The following is a 20,417-nucleotide window of genomic DNA, read 5'->3' on the forward strand; positions in this document are numbered from 1 at the left end:
CAGCTGGTGAAGGAAATGGTGCTAGCATCTCTGTAGGTGGTGCTTTTCCTGCTGAGTCAGTACTGAAGTAATGAAGGGGAGGTCTTTCAGAAGAGATGTAAAACTGAGGTCCTGGTGGCTAGGGGCACTTTAGGTCTCAGGGTACTTTTAGCAGGAGTCAGAAGTTAACCTGCGTGTCCTGGCCAAACTCCAGCATTGGTAATTACATTCTGCCTCCTTAAAATTTCCCCTGTAGCTTCTATTGGTTTCTGTATCCTTCATTTCCTGTCCTAAACGGTTCTGTGCTGTTCCCATGCACTGTTAAAGAGTTGTTGCCTTCCATCCCAGAGCTGGCTCCATTTTGGTGGGAGGGGCATGTGAACTGGTCTATTCCTGTCACAGCGTGCTGGCATGCTGCTGGATAACTGAATTCTGATGTGCGTGCATTGTTCCTAGTGTTACTGAACTAATGATGCCGTTGTTCTAAGGATCCAGGCACAACTGCAGGGCTGACCTGCTTCCACCAGGCCAGCAAAAAGCCCAAGGAAAATTTGCATTACATTTATATAAGCAAATTTCATACAAAATTTACAGTGAACTCCACACCATGCAACCATCATTTCTCCCCAGATCCATTAATTATTCTTACACAAACACATCAGTTCCCTCACCTCTACCCTCCCTCAATTCTCCCCCTCTCCTCCCCTCCCCTTGCCTCCCCTCCATTTTCCACCTCCCCTGCTGGTTGTCTCTTTGGCAGAGAGGGAAGGAATTGAGGGCAGGGAGGCAGCATGATTGGCTAGCAGAGAAGGAGGTGGGGGTAATAATGTGAGCAACCTGCCTTGCTCCCTTTGGCAGCTGGCCAAACATCAAAGTCTCTGCAGGGATGGCTGGGAAGCTAGAGAAGGGGCCTGGAAGCTGGTGGCACCGGACAAAAGACAGGCAGTGCTGCAGAAGTGTGGATGGCTGGCTGCTTTCCTCAGACATCTACTGTATTGATTGACATAGACAGTACCTGGGCGTGTGTAGCGTTTCTGTCAAGAAAAATTGCTTCTGAGCTCGGAGAGAAAAGTTCCCCATGACGCTGGACTTAAGTGCTACCGTAGGGACCTACATCAAGGTTGCCCTTTGGGCTGAAAGGTGCTACGGGAACCTACGTTCCCATTGTGACTTCTGACAGCACTGGTGGGGGAGGCACTTGCAGAAGCCGTGTGCCAAGGCAGCAGTGAGCTGGCCTCGCCATCCACAGAATGGGTCTGCCATCCATGAACAGAATAGTGCAAATCCACTCACATGGGGAAATGGAGACGATGAAGGAACAACGTCCACAAAGCCCTGGGCTTTGGGCAGTTGTGGGGCATTTGTCTTTGAGATTCTCCACCCTCATCATGATAGGGATTCCTGCTCTAAGGGAGGGGAAAATCCCCAGGAGCCTTGACAATCTGCCCCGGGGGGGGGAGGGGGAATCCTTCCTGCCTCCTAATCTGGTGACCAGTTTAATCCTGTGCATGTGACTAAGAGTCACAGCCGTGATGCATCTAATCCTGCGTAGATCCGGAGATACTACTAGGCTCACAGCAATTGCTCACCGCCTTACATCAGGTCTTCGGTTGCAACTCTGGGCCCCATGTCCCTGCACCCTCTGGTCTCAGGGCTTTCAGTCACCTTTATCCCTTTCTCGGGGCCACACGCCCTCTTCCCCCATGGCTGGTAAGGACCCCAGGCCCTCCCTCTCCACCAGGCTCCAGGCCAGGGACTCTACAGACAGCAGCCACAGTCTGCTCTGTGAGACACCTTGCTGCTACCTGCCTGGACTGCTTCCTACCAAGCCTTTTTTTCAGGCCTTCCCCCCACAGTTTTTCTACGTTCACCCTTCCTTCAGGGCCAGGACATGACGCCCTCCCGGTGTTCCCCAACACAATCCCAAATCGAATTAATTGGCCTCTGAGGCCTCCCTTAATCTTTCCCCACCTGTGTGACCATCGCAGCCCCTTTCGAGGATTACCGCCTGACATTTCTCACGAGGCGGACTGTAGTAACGAGACTCACGCTCCAGCCAAAGGGCCATTCACCTACACGTCAGCTGGACGTCAAAGGGGGCGGGGGCCAGTCTCACCCTGTCAGGCAGAACTGGTGCCTCTGATAGACGCACCCTGTGTCACATTTCCTACGTCCAGGCCAGTACCTCAGTCCTCGTGACAAAGGGGCTTGCTGGGTCGCCACAGTGTGCCTGTGATTACCTTAGTGTGCTCTTTTAGGACCAGATGGATGGGGGACCAGCCCTTCCTTTTTGCAAAGGCAGATTTCTGTGTCTGCAGCAGCCCATACTCTGCCTGTGATGAGCACCTGAACCTGCTCAGTATCATGGCGGTGGGTGGAGAACAACTGCAGTGTGGCCTGCTTTTTGTGCGCTAACCACAGCCCCAAGAATAGTCAGACCTCTTCCTCCCTCCCCCCCCCCCCCCCAATCGCCAAGAGAGCTCAGAGGCACTGGTGAGTCTTATTCGAGGCACAGATGTATTCACAGACTAGGTGCCTCTGCTTTTCATGCAGGTTGTGATCCTCCTCCTACACAGTGGGTATGTCTGCGCTTGCAGATGGGGCGGGGCGAGTCCCAGCTCATGAAGACATACTCACGCTAGTTCTCATGGAGCTAACATGCTAAAAATGCTAGTGTAGCCACGGTAGCACAGGCAGCAGTGGTATGGGCTAGCAGCTGCTTCAAGTACAAACCTATCTGAACCCTGTGGGTAGTGCAGGGTTCCTTGGGCTCAGATTCAGATGGAGGCCAATCTGTGTGTGTTGAGGCATCAGGCAACAGTCAGTTAGCGGTCTATCCCTCTGGCGGGCAGAGCAGGGAGCAGACTTTTAGCCTAAGCCTCCTGGCTAAGGCAGCCCACAAACACACAGTCTGGGCCCACAGTCTCCTGGCTGGCGCAAGCCACAAACAAAGCTCAGACCTTTTGGCTTAGGGGTGATAGGCTGCCACCCCAGGGGTGGGGTTGGTGGCAGGGGGTAGGGTCCCAGCCCAGGGCCCGAACAGTGGCAGATGATTTCACCACTGGGTCAGTGGGGATCCCTCCAAAACATGCTGACTTGGGCTCTAGTAACAAAACCGGACTAAAGTCTGGTTTGCCTGGGCTACTTCCTACCACAGTCCAGGTTGAGGGTTCCGTAGTCCAAGAGTCCTCCATCTTCTTGGGGTACACTGTGGATGGAAGTCCCAGCAGCTCCTCTCCCGGGTTGCTCTCCTCTGAGGGCAGGGCGCTGCAGAGTTCTGCAGCAGTGGAAACATCTGTCTCCTTCCCTGGCTCCTGCTCAACTGAGTTGCAGGGCCCTCCTTTTTTACTTCTTGCCCTGCCCCATATTCCCGGCATGGGGGGCAGGGCTGGCCCAGCTCCACCCACCAGGAGAGTGTAATGGTCCCTCGAGCTCAGGCTCAGAGGGAGGCCACTCTGCCTCACTACAGTACGTACGCGGACAGCTAGCCTGTACCGCCACTCACTACTGCCTATGCAACCGCAACTACACCTACTATTTTTAGCACCCTAGTTCGATGTGAGGTAGCGTGAGTATGTCTACACAAGCTGGGAATCACACCCCTTGCTCCCAGTGTAGATGTAGCCGGAGTAGATTAGGAAGAATCCACGTAAAATTGGAATAAGCGAGAGGACAACTAGGCCCCCAGTTTGGCGGCTAAATCTTTAGAGCAATGTAGGACCAGCCAGGCTGGATCAGACCTGAGGGTCATCCACACCAGGAGCCTCTCTCCTACCACGGCCATCAGAAGGTGCAAGAGCCCCACAGTAGCAGATGTGAGATAATCTGTGACCCACCCCAGCTGTGTCTCAACCTGGTCTCTGCTAGTTAGCGATTGACGTAAACCCTGCAGTGTGAGGCTTAATACCCCTTCCAGAATTTGTCATCATTAATTACAATAACTGGATATTCATGGCCTGCACATAAATATCCAGTCCCCTTTACAATCTTGTTAAATTCTTGGTCTGAGTGACTTCCTGCGGCAGCGAGTGCTACAGTGTAATCACATGTTGTGTGGGAAAAGTATTTCCTTTTCTGGAGTTTGAATTTCTCACCTTTTAATCTCCTGACTGTCCCCTTGCTCTTGCGTTAGAGGTCAGGGAGAACAGAAGTTCCTCATCTCCCTTGTCTAGCCCATTCATTATTTCATAGATTTTTATGATGATTTGTCCCTTTTCTAAGGTAACAATCCCAGCCTTTCCAATCTCTCTTCATGAGAGTTTTTCCAGGCCCCTGGTCATTCTCATCGCCCTGCTCTGAACCCCTTTAGTTCAGCCCCGTCGTGTGAGAGATGGGGTGACCAGTGCTGCACGAAGCCACATCACTGATTGAAGACATTTTCCATGTTATTTTCCATCCCATTCCTTATGCATCCTGATACCGTTAGCTGCTTTGATGGCAGCTGCACACTGAGCAGAAGTTTCATTGAACTGCCTCCAGTGATGCCCATGACCCTTCCTCTGCAGACTCTACAGCTCCCAGCAGTATCCAGAGCAAACCTTAACGGGAAAAGTGTGGGTTGAATTTGTCCTTAAAAAATGTCTCTTATTCCTAACCGATGGGCCTGTACTGGAGTGGTACCAGGTGAGCCATGTCCTGCATGAGCCATTTTTTCTGTGAGGCCCCAAAAGGGAGAGGAGGCCTGGCAGTGGGTTCTTGGGTGAGGGAGAGTGAGAAGATGACGGGGGGAGCTCTCCCCTGGTGAGCGTGGGGCACTGTGCAGGCTGGATTGTGTTTAGGTGATATGCCCTTTTTAGCACATCCTGAGACGGTTGCAGGAGAGGTGAGGCAGTAGAAGCTGAGTTTGGAGGAGTGCCTCACCCCTAATGCCAAGACGCTCCACTATGCCATGTGTGGGGAACTATGAAGAGAGCTCTCCCCTTCTCTATGGCTCGCTTGGAGGGCGTGGGTCCCCAAACGTCCTTCTTTTGTAACATGGGATCATGGTATGGGAAAGGCTGAAAGCGGGGCATTGTGATGCTTTCCTATTCCACCATCATCTCCCCATCCAGCTTGGGTGCTGCTCTATGCTTTCTGCTAGCAGCATGGACATCAACCAGAGCCACCTGTGTGCATCTGAGGGCAACGTTTCACTTCCCTTTGGAACTCAGGGGCGCAATCTGGGATTTTCTCTTTCCCTCCCCGGGTTTTGTATAAGCACCGCTCTCCTGCATGGGGCCCAATCCTGCTCCCTTTGAAGCCAATTACAAAACTCCCATTGACTTCAATAGAAGCAAGCCCATGGTTTCAGCATCTCTGTGGACAGGCAAACAAAGCAAATGTAGCCATGGAATGTGTTTGAAAAATACTGATTTTATTAGACGGGTTGATGTACAGGACCAACAATTTTATCCAAATGCACATTATCATGAACACCTAATTGGGAATATATTACAGCATGTAATTCTTTATAATCTGTCTGTCCAGATTCCTGTTAAAAAAGAAGCACACAACAGTGGGTTTAGGGATGTTGGGTTTTTTAGCAAAATTAAAAGATCTTCAGGCTCCCTGTTTTCATTCCCGATGCATTTCCTGTAACTCAGAGACACATCGCTCATGTCATGCTTTATATATTGTTTCTAATCAAGTTCATTTTGTTTCATAAAACAGAGACAGTCAGATTGATGGTAGGAGCCTGCTGTGTCATCAGACTGTGCCAGATGAGATGGGCTTTGAACTACAGTCCTTCTTAGACTAACAATCATTTGCTGTGGCCATGCAAGTCATTTCAAGTGTCAAGGGGCTTGGGAAGAAAGGCCATCAGAAATGTGTCCGATTCCCAACAAGGGCTGTGGGAGCCAAGAGTGGGCCCAGCTTGATGTGCAGTTAACAAACAAATGCACTTCTTAGGTCCACTATTTCTTAAGGGTCACCTGATGTCAGGCCACAGGGGGGTTAAACTTGAAGCGCCAGGAGTGCTTTTAAGAAGAGAATCCTAGTGTAAATTTTCAGATGGGAAGGTGGTTATGATCAATGCATGAGCCTCTATGCTGGGCTTTTGAGCCAGTACTATGCTTTTGTCAGTCACATGTTAAAAGGTGAACTCATCTGATTACAGGAGATTTTCTTGAGTATATGCAGAGATCTTCATTGTCAATGAATGCTTACCCAACAGGACGTCAACCAACAGGCCCAGTACTTGTAGACAACCATGCTTTACAACCTCCATCCTCCTCAATGCTGCCAACATTCCTCGGTCTATATCATGTTGGTAACACCAGCCACACCACAATCATAACTTACACCAACACCCAAAAGGAGAGCAGTAGCTTTATGACCAGCAGGATGCTAGTGAGCTAGAGGGAACTAGGAAGGAAGGACCTGGGTATAGTGAAAAGAGGATGACAAGAAACGGAGGAAAGAAAAGGTAGGAGAAAGACTGAAGAAAAGGGGAAAGACAAAAAGAAGATGACAGCACAGCGAAGAGAAATAAAAAGGCAAAGAACGAGCAGGAAGAATAAGGCACAGAGAATTAGAAAAGTTTAACCGACTTATTTGCTTATGGTGACAATAAAACATAATGTGATGGCAGAAGCAGTGGCAAAATTAGCACAGTTCTGACAGTGTTTCTTTTCCATTCGCTCCTAAGAAAACCATGCAAACTAGGCCAAGTGACAGGAGCAGCAGGTAAGCTTAATGAAGGACAATGAGAAGTGAGAAAGAGTGGGTGACCAAGACAAAGAAGGATGAGGAGGAGGAATGGGGTAACGTAAAAGAAAGAGAGGAAAAGAAGAACAGAAGTGAATGGAGGAAGCAGCTCCAAGGCAGTCTGAGACCTCACTCAGTATTGACTCACCAGCATGTCACTTCTCTTTGTGCTATTTCGGATGTCAGTTTCTCTGACACCTCTTCTTGCCTTCATTAGCTGCCCCTGTTCCTTTCAGTGCTGTGCACAAAATCCCTCGGCATGTAACCTGCCCTCTTGCAGTACTCATCGATGTACTTGTTTCTTCTCCGGCACCCAGCCTTTGGGGACTCATTACCCATCAGATGTGTCCTCCAGGGTGACACATTTGGATCAAGTCAAGCACCCATGAAACAATGCCCACTAGAACTCACCTGGATTGCTTTAAAAGACCGTTTCTTTTAAACTCAAGGTTTCGGCACCAAGGAAGCTGAATCCCAGACCAATGCTAGATATGTTTGGTTCTCCTGTAACCACAGCTCCATCTCTATTCACACATGTGGATCAGAGATGTGCTGCCTTTCAGGCCCCATGCCATGCTCCCAACAGGCTCTGGTCAGCACCTTCCACTTTCTCATCTGCTCAAGTTTCTTCTTTAAAAAGCCAACATATGGCTTTCTTATTTCCTTTTGTCTTTCTATCTTTGCCTTGCTTTGCTTGGCATTTCATTGAATTCTTGACCCCGGGCAGATAAGGTATGTTACAGTGAGTACTTCTACTCAGAAGGTTCTCTGAAGACCAGCCTCAGCTCTGGTCCATTTGACAGGGAGAATAATGAAGAAAGGCTATTTAGCAGGTCTCGTACACCATTCAGGGCAACATCCACCTTCTTCTTCAGTTAGTGCTTAGCTCAACCACCAGCCATGCTGGGTCATTGCAACCAAACAATGCCTGCTTAGTGAAAAGGGCTCCCATACTTCCCCTGTGCTTTAGTTGCCATCTACAATGAACTATGTCCACTGAGAGGCTGGCACTGGTTCCAATGGCATCATTTCCTGCAACTCACAATTTTGGGTGTTGGTGTGTTGGGGCAGGTGAACAACATGGCAACGCCAACAAATAAATATGACTGCTTGGCTCAGCCCAAATAAGATAGGGCCCAGACACCTTTGACTTCCTAACTTACAGCAAAAAGATTGGAAGAGAAAACAGGCAACAGCTGTGAAATGGAGGGTGTTCCTGTCTTCCTCCAAACCGCACAACAACGCAGGGATCTGACTCGGAGAAAACATGCAACACTGGCATAAACAAGGTCAAAATGCAAATCGATTAACTCTCTGAGCCCTACCAAGGTTTGTGCTTGACTTGCCAACAACTGCGTGACGCTAACAGCAAATGCATACGCTAAGCTCCCTGCCTCTTCTCAGGCACAGGGACAGACCGATGCTTTCAAAGGCTTTCTTCTGAACTTTCTTGAGTTACAACCACTGTCTCTCAAATGTAACTTAAGTGCCATTGCTCTTTCAGCTCCAGTCCATTTCTCCTTATGAGCCAGACTTCCAAATCCCACCTGGGACATGCATTTGGTACTAACAATGCCATATGTTCCCAGAGATTGGACTGAATCCAGTCTAAACACAGACATGGGGTCTTTCTTTCCCTACCCCCTGGGGATAGGAGAGGGCTAATACCTGGGTGAATGCTAAAGATTCTGAGTTACAGCTCAACTGTCATCCAAATGGAGCTCACAAAAAACTGAACCTGATGGCCTACAAGTCTTGGAAAGAAAAAAACCAGATTATTATTTATTTATAGGCATTTCTGTGGTCCTCGTGCCTATATACAGCCACCAAAAGCTGACATTTACTCTGCTGGATCTCTCTCTCCCCAGGGATGACCCTCTCCGGTTCTCCAGGTCAAGACGTCGGAGCCTTCCTCCAGGTTATCATTCCAGAGTCTGTGTTTCCTACTCCCTGTCTGCTTAGTGTATGCAAAGGTTGAACTTCTTGTTCCACACTCATGAACTTCAGTACCAGTGAAAAAGCAGGTAAAGCTTTAGTTCACCATTTGTTGCTCTTACTTACAGCTTAAACATTGCTTTCTATTTGAAATAACAAAGATAAAATGTCAGGAATTCACAGTTCTTTATTCTCTTTTCTATGCCCACCCCATTTCCCCTGCCATTAATGTCAATGACTCAAAGTCCTCGTTGTACAGTAGCTCTTGCCAGTGTGGCACTCAAAGGATTAATAAACCATGGCTTCTTGGACAGATAAGACATAAGCTCATTCACCAATAGGAACACATGAATGGTTATGTTAGTACATAGCATGTTATGGTTTCCTATAGCGGTTTCTTGGGGTTTCACCACAGCCAGTTGTGTCACAGGAGAGAACACTGGGCTTCTTCCCCAAGCCAATACTCCCCAAGAGATCAGGAAGCTCATGAGTAATGGCCCTTTCGATCTTCTCCAGGTAACATCCTCCCATGTAGGAGCACTGCTGAGCTAGCAGCTTGAAGCTGCTGATGGGATTGATGCCGAAGAAGTCCTTATAAGCCTCGCGGTTGGGGAGATCAAACTTGCTGACATTGGTCTTTGCCAGGATAGACTTGAAGATGTAGAACTTGTCAGGGTCTTCCACAATGTCCTTGAATACCAGCTCCCCGTCACTGAAGAAGGTCATTTTGTCCTTGTAGGTTTGCAGATAGCGGTCGACCAGGAGAGCGTGGATGCGAACCCGGATGGCATGTTGGCGGATGAAGGCAATCTTATTCTCCAGCCTGTTTTCAATCACCTGGTTAAGGTCTTCCAGGAGTGAGATCTCTTCTTTAAGGAACAGATCCTTGTGGGTTTCAGGGTGATATTCTGGGGGCCAGAAGGAACTGACATAGACCCTGGGAGGTTCAGTGACATTGATCAGAGGAGCCAAGCTCCAGAACAAGGCGCCATAGACTCTCATAAGCTCCTGGGTGGCGAGACTGTCCGCTTTGTTCAAGATTATTCTTATCTGAGACTCCCGGCCCTTCAGCTGGCGAAACAGCATCTCCAGCTCCAGCCCCACATCCAGCTTTGTAGGGTCAAAGACGACAAAGATGAGGTCGGCTCTGTCGATGAACCACTGGCACACGTCATTGAATGGGTAACCTTTGGGAGGGGAGAGAGAAAAATCAAACAGAAATGTCCAGCTCCCCACATCTAACACAGGACCGATCCATTCAGTCACCAGCATAGATACGACACAAGCCCACCATGTCTCAGACCCCTTCAGACTTAGACTCATGCTGTGGGAAATCTCGTTTCTCAGCTACTAAAGCCATCGCAGAACATCTTGGCACCAATATCCACAATCAGTCTATATTCAGTTGGCACTAGTGCCTTAGCTGGCGTTCTCTGATAAAATCCTGGCCCCAGTAAAGTCAACGGGAGTTTTGCCATTGGGCCAGGATTTCCCCCTGGATTGAAGGTAGATATTGGGAGAGCGGAGGTGGGGATGCTGTGTAATTAATGCACTGATGAGCATATAGGTAAATAACAGATTTTAGTAGACAATTCAAACATTTTATTAATATGGTGGTACTGCCTTCTGCCTCTAGACCCACTCTGATGTACACTCTGCTGCCTCCTAGTAGTTGGGGGTGTGTTTTGCTTCTTCTGGAATTAAATTCCTTCCAAGTCACTTCCAAACTTTCCTTTTCTCTGTAGCCTGCTGTTGATTATCTGTGCTCTGATTGTTTTCTAAGGCCATGTTTTGGCCACTCCAATGCTGCCTAATGTATCTAGTATATGGGTTGACAAACCCCAGCAGTGCTACCCCAGTTGTGAGATACATTATTCAGGAAGTGCTGGTGTTCCAGCATTCCATCGTGTCCTGCTCTAGCACAGAGACTTTGGCAGGGGCCTGCATCAAAGAACATTATAGAAACATGATAGAAAATGATGGGCAAAGTGCAGCCCATAGGCTAAATACAGCCCAAAGGCCACAAACACCCCCATCTTGCTTAAGTCTCTGAACATTGCCCCTCCATATGAAAGAGGAAGTGTGCTGTATCTGCTCTATTTTATGAATATTGTGTGTGTCCCTGCGGCCCCTGCCAGGTGGCCATTACAAACACAGGCGGGCAAAATTTTGGTGCTTCTGCAATATAAAAATAAACACCCTGCAACACCTCCTCACTGGCCCTTTGTTGTGTGTGACCTAATGAATACAGCGCTCAACTGGGCCTCAGGAGATCTTGGTTCTCTTCCTGGATCAGCCACTATCACTTTTTTTTCCCATCTGTAAAACAAGGAAAATGCTACAGCGCTTTGAGATCTACTGATGAACAGCGTTGTAGAAGAGCAAGGGACTGTTATTATCTCACATTTATAATGCTCCTTCTTTTCTGGTCTCTCTTACAATGAACAAAGCCGGTTACTACCTCGTTCCTGTTGCTTGCGGTTTTCAATGATGCCCGGTGTGTCTACAAAGGTGACCCGCTCTAAAAGCTTATGAGGCACCTCTATCCCGATCAGCTTCTCCAGGAAGTTCTGCCCAAACTTTTCGAGGGGCGAAAAGGAGCGTGCGCTGTCAGCAGCCATCACGATGCCCTCGATGGTCTTCAGCTTTGGGCCGTGCATGATGACCGTGAACTCAGAGGTGGTGGGTTCGGCCCCTGTCCAGTAACAAGAGAAGCAGAGCAGGTGAGCTGTAAAGTCTAAGCTGTCCTGCTGGAAATGAGTCAGACTCTGTGTCTCAGACTATCTGCAGAGGATACTGCTTACTCATGAATATACAGAGGGTGATCCAAAGCAACAGGTATGGTCAGAGAGCATCTTGCAATATCATGTACCTTATGCCTTGCAGAATGTCTTGAGGAAACGTAGGGCAAGTCTACATTACAAAATTAAGTCAACCTAAGTTAGTTCGATGTACAGCCACCACAGTAATTAAATTGCTTTGCATGTCCACATTACACTCCTTGTGTCAGTGGAGCGCGTCCTCACCAGGACTGTCAGTGTGGGGCATTGTGGGACGGCATCTGAAAGGCAGCAAGTGTCGATGTAAGTGACGTAGTGTCTACAGTGACACTGCATCGACCTAACTACATCAACCTACGGGCTATGCCTCTCGCGGAGGTGGAGTTATTAAGTTGGTGTAGTGGGCAGATTACACCGGTGGCAGCTACATTTTAGTGTAGACACTTACAGAGTTAGGTTGATATAGGCTGCCTTATGTCGACCTAACTCTGTAGTGTAGACCAGGTTGTAGCTATTCCATGGATGCACGAGTGCAGTTTTTCCTGCAGTGGTTAATCTACACTGAGATATCACGAATATGCAAAGCACTATAAAGGCCCAACTCCTGCTCTGCTTTCTAGTGCCATGATTCTCCCTATGCCAGAGCTCAGTACAGTTTTTAATTCAGCAGTGCTACGCTCAGCTGTGTTCAGGGATAAAAAGGAGTGGGAGCTGAGCAGAGGAGATGGGAAATGTCACGCCTGTTGTTAAAGTAAATTAATTGGCTCCATGCATGGTGGGGAAGGATAGAAGAAAAGGGCAAGTTCCCCTTGTTAGAGGATTGTTACTCTGCTGGCCTGGAAGGTGACCTACAGTGCGATGCCCTATCGGGTTGGAAGATCTCAGTCCTGAGTCTCTGGACTGCAGGAAGTGGGAATGCTGCGGAGGCAGATGCACAGCTTGATCCTGGGGGGTGAAGAGGGGAAGAGGAATCTCATCTGTCTCTCTCTGCACCAACTCCTCTGACTCTTACAGGTGCAGGGTTGCAAGGATTCAAGCCCTCCCTGACCAGAGAGATGGCTGGCCCCCAGCAGCCTGGGGGGTTGCAATGAATAAAAAGAGAGGTTCAAAGAGCAGCTGGGGACAATGTTTACCAGCCAGGCTCTGGCTGGAATTGACTCGAGAAGTGAATGTACGAGTGACAATGCCTGCTTGTACCCTTTGCACAGCACATTAAGCAGAAACAATGGGCAAGCCGGAGCGCACGTTACCTGTGTACAGCTGGTAGGGCGTGTCGTCCAGCCCTAGGAGGTAGTTTATCATGGTGGATTTGCCAACGCTCCATGGTCCCAAAAACAGCACCATTGGCTTGGACGTAATCTCCCCGTCTGCAGAGAGGAAATAACAAAAGGAAGTGAACAAGCACTAGAATTTGAGCTCCTCGCTGTAACGAATGTCCCAGCTGAAGAGTGAGCAAGAGCCGCCCCGTCCCACACCATTAACTAAATGTTCCGAGTTCAGGGAAACGTTCTAAAGTTCCTTCAGCCGTTTGCAAGAGCAGAGCATAGCGACTGACTTGTGCGGGGCCAGGGTCATGGATACGCGGGTGCACACATGCTACTTATGCTGCTAGGGTTGTGCTTAGCCTTCAGAACCCCTGGTACTGGGACTGAATATGTGGAACAAAACAGTCCGGTCTGTGACTGACCCAGGTGCCCAATGTTAGCTAAGTCTGTGCTGGTGCTAGACAGTCAAGAGACTCCCTCAGTCTGATCATTCATCTGTGAGATGGAAGAAATGATACGAACTTGATTGCTGCCCTCCTGACTATATCCAGAGTGGAACGAGCCTCAACCTTTGGCTGCCTGATGATGTACAGCCTTACGGCTGGACCTCTGTCCACATGGTGCAGTGGGCGACCCCATCAAATGTGCATTGCTTGTGGCGCACAATAGGGTTAAAGTCCTGATCCAACTTCCACCGAAGTCAATGGAAAGACGCCCATTGACTACAGAAGGAGCTGGGGCAGACCTCACTCAACAGTGGTTCTGTAGGAGCTTCACACCCGGATGACCACACATGTCCCAATGGTTACTGTGCTTTAGAATTCTATTAAGTGGAGATGGACAAATTTGGGGTAATTCCAGGATCTCCTAGTACCTCAAATTCAAAGCACCACCCAGCTGTAGATATTTAACTGATTCCACCCCTCCTGGCCATCTTGGATTATTGCATAAAAGTCCCCTCAGGCTGACCCTACCCAAATTATGAAAGGTCTTGAAAGGAATGTTTTTCGACTCTGTTTTGAAGACGTATTTGCTTAGTGAATTTTGAGTTAGTTTTTGCAGGCATCTTTTTACAGGCAGCAATGCATTCCAAAAAATGTGCATGCCCCCGCAAAAACATGCCCTCGTGCATGCCAAGCAGGCCATTGTGACTGCAATTATTTCTTTTGTGGAAGCAAATTGGCAATTTGTGTGGACATGGGCAAGTTTTTGCACATGGAACAGACGTGCGTGCATTTTTGCAGGTGCCCCTTTTACAGCTTCTTTTAGAACACAAATCAATTGGAGATTTTGCCATGATCCCCATGATACGCATGGGCAAGCCGAGAGGTGCAAGGCCAGGCTCAGAGGCTGGGCAGGCTGACACAATGGGGCTGGCAGCCAGGGAACATTACATGCCCCAGCTGGTAGGGGCCAGTAGGAAACTCATCAAGGGCCTGATCTTGCACCATTACAATCAATGGGAGTTTTGCTGTGGACTTTCATGGGATCAGGGCATAAGGGCCTGATCCTGCAGCCCCTTACTCAAGTGAGGAGTACTTCAAGTGAGGCTACTCATGTAACTAGCCCTACTGAAGTCAATGGCAAGGATTACTGAGGTGAGGTTCTGCAGGAGCAAACCTGGAGCCATCTGCTGAGAAGCATGGACAACTAACATCACCAAGGGGCCACAGGGAGTTGCTGTGTTCAGCACGTCCCAGGATTCAGGCCTGATCCACCTGGCACTTAGAAAGAGACAAGCAAAGGAGGACTGCAGAGTATGCTGCAGAGGATGCTGCGCAAAGAGCCCATGAAGAGACCCATGGAGAGTGACAACCACAGGACAACCACAGCGAGGGAAAGAGATGTGTGGGAGACATCTCCGCACCAGCGATCAGGCACACTGCCAGCGTAACCCACTCAGTGCAGTGCTCTGTCACCCTCCAGTGGTGGTTGGGCCACAGACACACAAAGGTTGATGAGCCTGCCACAGTTTGGTCCCTCATTGCTGTGTCTCGACTGCCAGAAGCTGGGACTGAACAACAGGAGATGGATCACTTGATGATTGCCCTGTTCTGTTCATTCCCTCTCAGGCATCTGGTACCGCCACTGTCAGAAAATGGGAGACTGGGTTAGATGGACCATTGGCCTGACCCAATATGGCTGTTCTTATGTTAGCTCGGGCATGTTTTGAGAGCTACCCGTCCCGAGTTCAGTCGTGGCTCCTGATGAGCTGCTCAGGGGCGCAGTGTAACACTAACATTTAAAGAATTGTTTCCATGTTCTAAAACTGAAACCATTGCATACGACGGGAAAAGGAGGGAATATGCTGAAAACAACCATGTATTTTATCACATTTACTCTGCATAATAATTTATTATACCTATCGCTTTACACTGAGTAACTTAAATCCTATATTATACACTGTATAATAAATGTCATTATAGAAACAAAGTAAAATGTATAATTGATACAAACATTTAATACAGGCAGTACGTTCATATGGAAATAATATATTATTGTATCTACAAATAATGTATTATCCATATATAAAGCAAAACATATCACCAGCAATATGGGTTATACTTTTGCACTAGGGTTACCAATAAGAATGAATTAATCCCTGCAATCTCTCTGGCTCCGACTTAGGGCAACACTTACACGTCTGCTTAAAATCAGTGGGGCTTAGAGCTGGGCAGGAAGTGATTTTCCCATTCTAGGAAGATATCTGAGATTTTTTAAAAAATGGTTTGGATCAACTGAAACATTTTGCTTCAATTTCAACTATTTTTTAATTTTAAAAGTTGGGGTTTTGTTTTTTTACTATAATGAGCTCAAATTTTGAAACTAACATTTGTTTCAAACTGGGAAACCAGAATTTTTGGTTTCAAAAATGTCAAAATGTCCCATTTTGACAATTTCAAAACTTGTTTTTCAACATTTTTTCGAGTCGAGAATTTTGGCCAAACTGACCCTTTCCTGTTTTGATTTTGATTAATCAACATTTTCAACAAGAAAACAGTTACCAAGAAATTCCTGACCAGCTCGAGTGGGATTTAAGCAGGTGCTTCAGTAGTTTCCTGGGTAGGACCCTTGTGAGGTAGGGAAATATTCTTCTTCTAATGTTATAGATGGGGAAACTGAGGCACAGGGAGGGTACGAGAATGGCACAAGGTTACCTAGAGACTCTGAAGCAGATTCAGGAAGGCAATCCAGATCAATCAGCTCCCAACCCATGGCCTTACCCCCACTATGAGCTGAGAATTCCTATGGCTTCAGTCTGTACAAGACAGCTGAATATTGTATAAAATGGTGCCAATTGGATAATATTTCAAACATACTTTGCATGGGGAAATGGTGTTTGTTTGACAGAAATGGTGGGGGGGGGGTCTGGGTGGGCTTTGTTTGTGCTGCCAAGAGCCACAGGGATTTCTGCCATGGTGGGAGAGGCAACTTTACATCACAGCCCCGCCAGGAGTCACGTTTTCTCTCTGGCACCACCCCTGAATTGCCTCAGAGGGAATTTCCCCTGATATTTCCTCTTTTGGCCCCATCCCCCTTTCCAGCTGCTCACCCCTTTCTGAACTCTAGAGGTGAAATCATGCCCCATTGAACTCAATGGGAGCTTTGCCCTTGACTTCAGTGGGGCCATGATTTCACCTAGGTGGCCTTCACCCCCTTTTGCACAACCTGTGAACTCAATATTGGTGCAATTTCAGGCCCTTAGCCATGGAGCTCTGATTCCTAGCACCCCATGTGCAGCATTCACCGAGGCCTGTGATGTTGAGTCTAGCGGTGTTCCTTGAAGTCAGTTGGAAGGGATGCTGGTGAGCGAAATGAGGAGCTTCTTTCTCTCCCTCCAGCCCTGATGCTGAGCTCTCTGCCTGCACAGTGGTCCCAGCTCAGGGAGGGAGAGGTCAGAAATGGCATGTGGTCACCAATCACCAGGGGCAAGTTGTCAGTCCTCAGCGTTGTCCCTGTGCTTCCCTCGCCCCCTCTCTGCCCTCAAACCCTCACCTCTCCCTGCATGGGAGCTCAGACAAGAACTTTAATCTGGAGTGGCGCTTTTCTCTCCTGGGGTTGTCAACGAGGAAAGAAAACAGCTCTGGTGGCAGTGAACATAAGAACAGCCATAATGAGTCAGACCAAAGGTCCATCGAGTCCAGTATCCTGTCTTCCGACAGTGGTCAATGCCAAGTGCCCCAGAGGAATGAACAGAACAGGTAATCACTCAGTGATCCATCCCCTGTCTCCCATTCCCAGCTTCTGGCAAACAGACGCTAGGGCAGTGGTCACCAACCCGTCGATCATGATTGACTGGTTGATCCTGGAGCCCCTGCCAGTCGATTGAGATCTCCGGGCCACTAAAAGTCCGGTGGTACAGCGGGGCTCAGGCAGGTTGCCTGCATGCCCTGGCCCCACGCTGCTCCCGGAAACGGCTGGCTGCTGGCACGTCTCTGCGGCCCCGGGGGAGGGGGGGGTGAGGTGTCTCTGCGTGCTGCCCCCGCCCCCAGCACCGTCCCCACAGCTCCCATTGGCCAGTTTCCGGCCAATGGGAGCTGCGGGGGCAGTGTTTGTGGGCAGCACATGGAGACCAGCTGCCCCCCTTCTTCGCAGGGGCTGCAGAAACATGCCAGCAGATAGCCGCTTCCGGGAATGGCATGGGGCCAGGACAGGCAGGCAGCCTGCCTGAGCCCCGCTGTGCCGCCGACCGGGAGCTGCCTGTGGTAAGCGCCTCCGGTCGGAGCCTGCGCCTTGCCCTCCCTCCCACACGCCAACCCCCTACCCCAGTCCAGAGCCACCTCCTGCACCTAAACTTCCTCCCAGACCCTTCACCTCCACCTGCACCCCAATCCGCTGCACCAGCCCGGAGCCACCTCCTGCACCAAACTCCCTCCCAGAGCCCGCATACCTCACCCCCTCCTCCAGTACCGGGTTTACAATGGCACCAGTGGCACCATGGAGTCAGGCCCATGCTCAGAAGGGGCCATGGCCTGCTCTGCTTGCACTGCGCCCCAAGATTTTGCCAGCCCACTGGCTCCCCCCTCCCATCACTTGCTCCTCTCGGCCCCCTGGCCCCACCCGCCATCTCCTCTCTGCCCCCTGGCTGGACCCCAGTGCACCTCCGGCTCCAGGCAGTCTCTGCTTCCCACCACCTGTGTGGCACCGCCTGTCTCCCTGGAGTTGAGCTGCCTGGGACTGGTGCAGAAGCCTGGCCAGTCTTGGGGACTGGGGACAGGGGACAGTATGGGGGGCTAGGCTGGGTCCCTCCAGGCAAGTGGGTTTTGAGGGAGCCCGAGGGGGCAGGGTGTGGCCTGGCTGATCACGCCACTCCCAAGGGGCCCTGCTGGCTCAGCCCGGCAGACACAGTCACCTCCCAGCAGGGCCGGTGAGTGCGGCCAGGAGACAGGGCATGGGGGAGTGGGTCTCTGGGAGGTCGGGGGGGGGGGGGAGATCTGTGTGTTTTGGGGCACTAGGGAGTGGGGGTTCTGTGTGGGGTGCTGGGCAGTTGTTGTGGGGCTGTGGGCAGGGGACACTGGGTAGGGGTGGTGTTGTGCAGGACACTGTGCATTTGTGGGAAGTCTGGGGGGGCGATAGGCATAGCGGGTCTGGGGAGGCACTGGGCATCGGGATTCGGGGGGGTATTGCAGAGATGCTGACCTTCTGATTTCCCGGGGGTGCTTGACCCTGCTCTGCCCCATGCCCCACCCCCACTCCACCCTTTCCCCCAAGGCCCCATCCCCACGTCACCTCTTCCTCCACCCCTGCCCCACCTCTTCCTGCCCCATTCCACACTCTCCTCCGAGTGCCCCCAGCCTCGCTCTAGGGACTGACCTCCCTGCGCCATGCTCCATTGCCTCCATGGGGGCCCATAAATATGTTTGGCGCCAGACCCACAAAAGGTTACTCTGGCCCTGCCTCCTGTACCCCAATCCCCTGCCAGAGCCCGCACCTGCACCCAAACTTCCTCCCAAAGCCCACACCCCCTCCTGCACCCCAACCCCCTGTCCCAGCTGGGAGCCCCCTCCTGCATCCAAAATCCCTCCCAGAGCCCACACCCCTCACCCCCTCCTGCACCCCAATTCCCTGCACCAGCCCAGAGCCCCCTCCTGCACCAAACTCTCTCCCAGAGCCCGCACCCCTCACCCTCTCCTGCACCCCAAACTCTGCCCCAGCCCAGAGCCCCCTCCTGCACCCAAACTTCCTCCCAGAGCTTGCACCCCTCACTCCTGCACCCCAACCCCCTGCCCCAGGCTCAGCCAATGCACACCCCACAGTTGAGAATGTTACACTCATTTGTGACAATCCCTGAAGGATTTTGGATCTATAAACCGCAAATGACACTAATAAAAAGTAAAACTCATGAACTGTCCAGTGGATTCTATGAGATTAGGTGCAGTGTGACCATATGACCCCTGCACCCAAACTCCCTCCCAGAGCTTGCATCCCTGACTCCTGCCCCCCAACCCCCTGCCCCAGGCTCAGCCCAGAGCCCCCTCCTACACTCCAAACCCCGCAGCCCCAGCCCAAAGCCTGCACCCCCTCCTGCACCCCAACTGCCTACTCCAGCCCGGTGAAAGTGAGTGAGAGTGGGGGAGAGCAAGCGATGGAGAGAGGGGGGATGGAGTGAGTGGGGAGGGGCCTCAGGGAAGGGGCAAGGTAGATCCTGGATTGATCTTAAATTCAAAAAGCTATCTTGTGCATAAAAAGGTTGGAGACCACTGGGCTAGGGACACCATCCCTGCCCATCCTGGCTAATAGCCATTGATGGACCTATCCTCCATGAACTTACTTAGTTCTTTTTGAACCCTGTTATAGTCTTGGCCTTCACAACATCCTCTGGCAAGGAGTTCCACAGGTTGACTGTGCGTTGTGTGAAAAAATACTTCCTTTTGCTTGTTTTAAACTTGCTGCCTATTAATTTCATTTGGTGACTGCTAGTTCTTGTGTTATGAGAAGGAGTAAATAAAACTTCCTTATTTACTTTCTCCACACCAGTCATGATTTTGTAGACCTATCATATCCCCCCTTAGTCATCTCTTTTCCAAGCTGAAAAGTCCCAGTTTTATTAATCTCTCCTCATATGGCAGCCATTCCATACATCTAATCATTTTTGTTGCCCATTTCTGAATCTGTTCCAATTCCAATATTTCTTTTTTGAGATGGGGTGACCACATCTGCACACAGTATTCAAGATGTGGGTGTACCATGGATTTATATAGAGGCAACATGATATTTTCTGTTTTTATTATCTATCCCTTTCTTAATGATTCCCAACATTCTGTTCGCTTTTTTGACTGCCGCTGCACATTGAGTGGATGTTTTCAGAGAACTATCCACAATGACGCCAAGATTTCTTTCTTGAGTGGTAACAGCTAATTTAGACCCCATCACTTTGTATGTATAGTTTGGATTATGTTTTCCCAATGTGCATTACTTTGCATTTATCAACATTGAATTTCATCTGCCATTTTGTTGCCCAGTCACCCAGTTTTGAGAGATCCTGCTGTAGCTCTTCGCAGTCTGCCTGGGACTTAGCTATCTTGAGCAATTTTGTATCATCTGCAAATTTTGCCCCCTCACTGTTTGCCCCTTTTTCCAGATCATTTATGAATATATTGAATAGGACTGGGTCCAGTACAGACCCCTAGGGGACACCACTATTTACCTCTCTCCTTCTGAAAACTGACCATTTATTCCTATAATTTGTTTCCTATTTTTTAACCAGTTACCAATCTATGAGAGGACCTGCCCTCTTATCCCATGACAGCTTACTTTGCTTAAGAACCTT

General features: G+C 49.7%; 1 protein-coding gene across 1 annotated transcript in view; it reads right to left on the reverse strand.

The window, feature by feature from the left end:
- Window positions 1–8,976: 8,976 nt before the first annotated feature.
- Window positions 8,977–20,417, reverse strand: part of SRL (sarcalumenin) — a 38,135-nt gene continuing 26,694 nt past the window's right edge. The window contains exons 9-11 of the mRNA XM_065412031.1: window positions 12,632–12,748; window positions 11,063–11,296; window positions 8,977–9,788 (exon numbers count right to left, since the gene is read on the reverse strand). Coding sequence (XP_065268103.1) covers window positions 8,977–9,788; window positions 11,063–11,296; window positions 12,632–12,748 — 1,163 coding nt within the window. The remainder of the gene's footprint in view (window positions 9,789–11,062; window positions 11,297–12,631; window positions 12,749–20,417) is intronic.

The sequence above is a fragment of the Emys orbicularis genome, chromosome 10 (genome assembly GCF_028017835.1).
Source record: "Emys orbicularis isolate rEmyOrb1 chromosome 10, rEmyOrb1.hap1, whole genome shotgun sequence".
NCBI classification, from domain to species: Eukaryota; Metazoa; Chordata; order Testudines; family Emydidae; genus Emys; species Emys orbicularis.